The 6791-nt window shown below is 34.9% G+C and overlaps 1 protein-coding gene across 3 annotated transcripts in view; it reads right to left on the bottom strand.

Moving 5' to 3' along the window:
* The window catches only part of LOC106873027 (FK506-binding protein 15), an 88673-nt gene that overhangs the window by 50861 nt on the left and 31021 nt on the right, over window positions 1-6791 (bottom strand). For all 3 annotated transcript variants that reach the window (XM_014920230.2, XM_014920232.2, XM_014920231.2), the window contains exons 4-7: window positions 5332-5401; window positions 4075-4149; window positions 3185-3283; window positions 555-707 (exon numbers count right to left, since the gene is read on the bottom strand). In XM_014920230.2, the coding sequence (XP_014775716.1) occupies window positions 555-707; window positions 3185-3283; window positions 4075-4149; window positions 5332-5401 (397 nt within the window). The remainder of the gene's footprint in view (window positions 1-554; window positions 708-3184; window positions 3284-4074; window positions 4150-5331; window positions 5402-6791) is intronic.

Genomic DNA, 6791 nt, shown 5'->3' with positions numbered 1-6791 from the left:
GGCACGTAAAAGCACCCACTACACTCTCGGAGTGGTTGGCGTTAGGGAGGGCATCCAGCTGTAGAAACTCTGCCAAATCAGATTGGAGCCTGGTGTAGCCATCTGGTTCACCAGTCCTCAGTCAAATCATCCAACCCATGCTAGCATGGAAAGCGGATGTTAAACGACGACGACAAGCCTTAGTAATATCACCGAAACTGAGTGTGACAGCTTACTTTGATTGTGAAGACATACAACAATAATTGTTTGTCATGTAGTCACAAGGCCAGAAATTTGAGTGAGAGGTGGAGTTAGCTGATTTTATGTACCCTTGTAAATGCTTGGTACTTTAAGATAAATGACAAAGTTGACCTCTGAGATTTTAACTCAACTTAAAAGGGTGGAATAAATACTACAAGAATTTCTGTCAACAATAGCATCTTGATTATAGAATTAAAAAATTGTTGTAAATGTCCACATGATAGGCTGGTTAAAATCAAATAGTCAATCAATACACGAAGACAACAAGATGAGAAGGAACAGTCTGAGATTTTTCATCAGACACTGACACATACCTGTCCAAGTTTTTTATTAGTAAGTAACCATCCAGTATATTTCACTTCTGCAGAGTCACCAGTCTCTAATGAATTGCCTTCTCCAAGAACCAAATCTTGGATAATTACAGTATCTAAGGCACTGTCACATAATTTTGATTTGGCAATGGCAATCTGAAATAAAAGTTTAGAATTGAATTAAAAAAAAAAATATTTGTCTTTGTTATTGTTTAAAAAAATTTCCTTATATCTGTTTTCAAAAGTGAACAGGTTGGATATTGTTACTAACGAATTATAATTGGATAATTTTCATTATCTTCCTACTCAAAACCTTGTAGGTGGCAGGGTACATATTAGCCCCTTTGCAACTAGCCTGCTTGAGACTACCTCTGGTTCCATAACACAAACTTCTTGTTTTTAAATTATCTAAATTAAAACCTGCCATCAAAATGTTAATTCATGTTGCAAACACCAGTATAATAATGAAAAAGATATTCTATTAAGTTCTTCATTATTTTCAAAATTAATTGAAACAAATGCAGTTATATTTCCACAGAAATGTAACAAAAAGGTTAAAGCAATGTGCTCATTCTAAGAGTACAATGCATTGCTTGTGACTGGATTTGCACCGTTAACCTTTCAGCAGGCAGCTCATTATCAGAGCCATTAATTCCTTCATATAAAGCCTTAAAAAATAATCTTAATAATACTAAAACTCTAGAAGACATTTGTTTCTGAAATATCTCAGGAATAGTATTTTTTATCTTAATTTTTTTACATATATATTTTCATGCAGTGCAGTATGAGGTTTTATGATATTTGGACCTCTATTTATGAATGAAAATGATTACACAATTTTTGTTTGTTAGTTCTTGATGAAAAAAAAAAAAACATGGCTTCTGTGATGTCAGCACACATACAGAATACACACACATATAATGAATGTCATGTGTGAATCAACACAAACACCCGTGCTATCTGTGACATATACACACACAGTCTTTGCGCTCTCTCTCTATCACTCTCTAAGAAAAAGAAAAATTCGACTTTTTGATGTACTGACATAGAGAAACATCTTTTTTGCAGAGATTACTTATTGTTTCATCATTTCAGATTTTATTCTATTTCATTCATTTGACATTTGTAATCTCTTTGTTGTTTTGATTTAATTTTCTTAATACGGCATTATATTCAAAAATAAGCACTGATTAATTATGCCATGTGGAAGGAGACGGGGATCATTGTGGTCAAGAGATGATGCCAGAAGGCATTGGGAAGCAGCAAGGGCAAGGAGACAACAAGAAACGGCTGAGATGACGGCAGGATAACAGAGTCATGCAACAAAGGGGGAGAGACTGAGGAAGATAGGAATGCATGTCTCCAGGATGTGAAACAAAGAACAAATAGCAGAAGACTTGCAGAAACGCCTGAGATGAGAGCTGCACGACTCTTAAACAACTGGGTGAGGAAAGAAAGGACAGAGGGAACAATGGAAGGAAATGGATCCACTCTTTCTGCTGATGTAGGTGTGGTCAATAAAATATGCTCTTACTGTTGTGCATTCTTATTCCATGGTGAAACTGCAAATTTCTGCTGCAGGAAGGGAAAAGTTTGTATTGGCAATTTACAGCCTCCACCAAATGAACTTATCCATTTATACAACAGCGATGACCATCTTCCAAAAGAATTAAGGAAGAACATCAAACTACCACTGCCTTTCCCAAATGACATCATTCGGTGAGAAAAAAGTTATTCCTAAAAGAAACATATGGAATCCCTCCGTTGACATTCATGGCCAGATCCATCACTATATTGGACAGTTACTGCCAGACCCAAATCAGCAAGCTAAATTCCTTGACATTGTCATGATTCCTAGAAAGTTAGCAATTAAAGATAGCTTTGTAAAAAAATTCATTGACTCTCTTTACTCTCTTTTACTTGTTTCAGTAATTTGACTGCGGCCATGCTGGAGCACCACCCTTAGTCGAGCAAATCGACCTCAGGACTTATTCTTTGTAAGCCTAGTACTTATTCTATCGGTCTCTTTTTGCCGAACCGCTAATTTATGGGGACGTAAACACACCAGCATCCGTTGTCAAGCGATGGTGGGGGGACAAACACAGACACACAAACACACATACATATATATATATATATATATATATATATATATATATATGTATATACATATATACAACGGGTTTCTTTCAGTTTCCGTCTACCAAATCCACTCACAAGGCTTTGGTCGGCCCGAGGCTATAGTAGAAGACACTTGCCCAAGGTGCCACGCAGTGGGACTGAACCCGGAACCATGTGGTTGGTAAGCAAGCTATTTACCACACAGCCACTCCTGCGACTCAGAAAATTTTTTTAAATTTTCAATTTCAGTCTTAAACAAAGTGCATCGAATGATACAATGTAACATATCTGAAGAGCAAGATAGATAATTCTAGCAAGTTAGCATCTACAATAACAATTATCTTTGTTAATAAATTTTTATTAAAATACCATAAAAAAAAATATGTTTCAGTTAAATGACTCAACACTAAATAATTAGAACTAAATGACTCAATATTAAATATTAAATAGTTATAAGCAGTCTCGCTACAATTAAAGCAAATAGAAAATTGTGTTAAAAGAAATGAGCTTACTTCTCTTGCAAATTTATGAGCAATTTGTTCAGATTCGAACAAAATTGACCAACCTTGTTTTGCTGCATCATAGAACATAGCATAGTTATTTGGTTGCATCTAAACAAGAAAGAAAAAAAAAACATTGGTAGAGTTATTTCGAAAACATACAAGTTATAAACAACCAACAAGTAATAGTTATAAAAAGTGTATAATCAAAATTTTTATGTTAGATAAGGCAAAGCTAAATATATTTATCTCTGAGATTATCTTTTTGAAACATCACATTTCTTACAAGTGATATGGACACATTTATACAGCTATCTCCTTTTAAGTACAACTATCTCTCTCTCTCTTTCTTCTCAGTGGAGGTAGCCATGTATCTCCTCAGCAGCAAGACATCTTTTTCTGTCCTTCTGTTCATACTCTTACCTCTCATTACCTGACACAAAGCTACCTCCCTCAATACTACTCACCCTTGAGTTGAAGGGACTTTGTCTTGCAAGCTACATGGAGACTGCACTGCTACTAGTGCCATTGTAAAAAGCACCCAGTATACTCTGTAAAATGATTGGCATTAGGAAAGGCATCCAGCAGCAGCAGCAGCAGAAACCATGCCCAAACTGACAGTAGAGCTTGGTGCAGTCTTCTGACTTGCCAGTTCCTGTCAAACCATCGAACTCATGTCAACAGAGAAGGACAATGTTAAATGACGGTGATGATCTCCATTATGAAAAATAAACTTTTATTTGATACACAACATATTTTTTACAGATGATATGACAACATATACAGCTATCTCCTCTTAAGTATTACTATATCATGATAGATAATTTAAATGAAGCATTTTTATAATCTAGTATTAGTAAAGAATTAAAATGAATAAATGAAGAAATTGTTGATTTTCATACAGTGAAAGTAAAGGACTTGGTAATTATTACATTGGTCACTTGCTTTTCTTTGGTAACATAAAGAAGTATTCGATACTAGAAAATGAAAAGTAAAATAAGATATAAAAATTGTCATTGTTAAGTAAAGATATACAAATAAGATGAGAAAAAGGGATGACACAAAAAAAAAACAGTAGTTATGTTATGAATTTCATTAGCTTACAGCTGTTTCTTCTAGAACAGTGGTCCCCAAAACTATTCAGGCTGCTGCCCCCTTGACACCCATCCCACATTCCTAGCACCTCCACCCCAACTAAGCATCACAAACATAGACCTCTTTCTGAAGCAAATTCAAAGCAACTGTATTTCACAAATAAAACTTAACCCAATGAACCCATTATTTTGTTGTTTTTACATGAATTGCTATCCCATTATCGCCTTACTTTTTACATGAATTGCTCTCCCATTATCACTCCACTGTTCTTCAATGCCCCCTTGCTCCCCCCCCCAAGGGGCAATACTACCCACTTTGGGAACAACTGTGCTAGAGGATGCAGTGGACTCGTTAAATGCCTGAATAACACCCTATAGCTTCATTGGAGCCTCGAATATGAAGTGCAATTTATTTGGGAAAAAAAAGGATTACATTTTTGCAATATACAGAGAAGGCATCACCAGTAAAAAAGTCATTGCTGATATAACAGAAACAGCTGTAAGCTAATGAAGTTCATAACAAAACCATTGTTTTTCCAGTGCCATCTCTTTTTCTTATTACTGCTCTATACCAGGGGTCTTCAAACTGTGGTCCGCAAGGACAAGACAGGGGGTCCGTGGACAGCAAATACTTTTTATGGGCAATTTGATTTTATATATGTTTTTTAATCGAAATCTTTTAATTGACAATAAACCTATTTGTTAAATACTGTTAAATAAATAAATGTAAAAATACATGTTATTTTAAGCAAATATTTATGTATAAATTTCATAAGCGTTCATAAGGGCGTCCCTAAGGTAAAGCCTGAAATATAAAGGGGTCCGCAAGTCAAAAAGTTTGAAAACCCCTGGTCTAAGATACCACACAGAATAAGTTTACACTGAAAATATACTGAACACACTATAAGTAATTATGATGCATGTATGCATACATATATATGATCAATTAATCAAAGAGAGAAAAAGACTAACTGACAGAGGAAATAAAAACAAACTCATTAAGTCATCTAATTTAGAAATGGTCAGCATTGGTTCTTGTTCTGATAGAAACAAATGGTAACATACCTCTTTGTTGGAATCATTTGACAGAATTGCAGCTCCCAATTTACCTTGACTTTTATGTTCATTTCCAACACTGAATAATAATCAAAAATGCAATTATGTAAATGTAAAGAATATTCAAAGTTGGTGGAATTTAGGTTTAAAACGTTCATTATATAGAGATGTATTTTTAACGATCAAAATAATTACTTGGCATACTTAATAGAGGAGATCTTAGAAAAATAAACATAGCAGTTTTAGGTGGAATTTTCAACTTGTTACAATAATAATTTCACACACATGTAGGTGTGGCTGTGTGGTAAGAAGCTTGCTTCTCAACCAGATGGTTCTGGGTTCAATCCCACTGCATGACACCTTGGGCAAGTGTCTTCTATTATAGCCTTGGGCCAACCAATGCTTTGTGAATGGATTTGGTAGATAGAAACTGAAAGAAGCCTGTCATATATATAACATACATACAGATACATATGTATATGTGTGTGTGTGTCCCCATAACCACTTGACAATTGGTGTTGGTTTGTTTATGGCCCTGTAACTTAGCAGTTCAGCAAAAGCGACTGATAGAAGTACTTAGCTTTAAAAAAATAAGTCCTGGGATCGATTTGTTTGACCAGAACCCTTCAAGGTGGTGCTCAAATGAACGAAACAAGTAAAAGAATAATACAGACACAAAGTCTCATGGGTTAGCAGTTAAGGTGTTGAACTCCTGAATATAAGATCAAGAGTTCAATTTTCAGACTAGGTGTTCTTGAGCAAAAGCACTTCATTTCATGTTGCTCCAGTCCATTCAGTTGAAAATGGGCAGCCTAAGTAGCTGGGGGTTAACCCAGGTTAATAGACTGAGGAAGGTTTTGTACTCTCATCAAGTGAACTGCCTCAGTGACTGGGATAAGCTTTGGCTTAGTGAGTCTGTAGGCTTGAGACAGACTGTTCTTAAAGACAAATATGTGCATGCGTGCAACTTGTCTTTCACTTGTGGCCATGATGGAGTACCTTGAAGAATTTTTAGTCAAATGAATAGACCCTGGTATTTATTTTTTAAAGCTTAGTATTTATTTTATCGGTCACTTTTGCTGAATCACTAAGTTATGGGGGACATAAACACACCAACATAGACACAAAAACACACACAGATATATATAAATAAATAAAAATAAAAATAAAAAAAGGGGTTTGTATGATAGTGTATAGAGGAATATATTATTCAAAAGAGTTCCAACTCTGTTTTTTAAGTTTTATTTATCTTAATATATAAATCTGAAATTGTGTGTTTGTGTGAAGCCTTTTTGAATGTTTATAGAAATCCACATTTTCCACTTTTTCGTAAAATTTTTTACATCAATGGAATTTTCTCGATCTGAACTTTTCAGTGCAGTAATTAGATTTTTAAAATTCCGTTTACTTTGTGTGATTTAAGGGAGATTTGGCTGTTGTTTCTAGCAACTTTTATATTTCATCCCTGC

This window comes from Octopus bimaculoides, chromosome 1 (genome assembly GCF_001194135.2).
Source record: "Octopus bimaculoides isolate UCB-OBI-ISO-001 chromosome 1, ASM119413v2, whole genome shotgun sequence".
In the NCBI taxonomy this organism is placed as follows: Eukaryota; Metazoa; Mollusca; class Cephalopoda; order Octopoda; family Octopodidae; genus Octopus; species Octopus bimaculoides.
The sequence above is the reverse complement of the archived record's forward strand: the minus strand, read 5'-3'. Positions and strand labels throughout refer to the sequence as shown.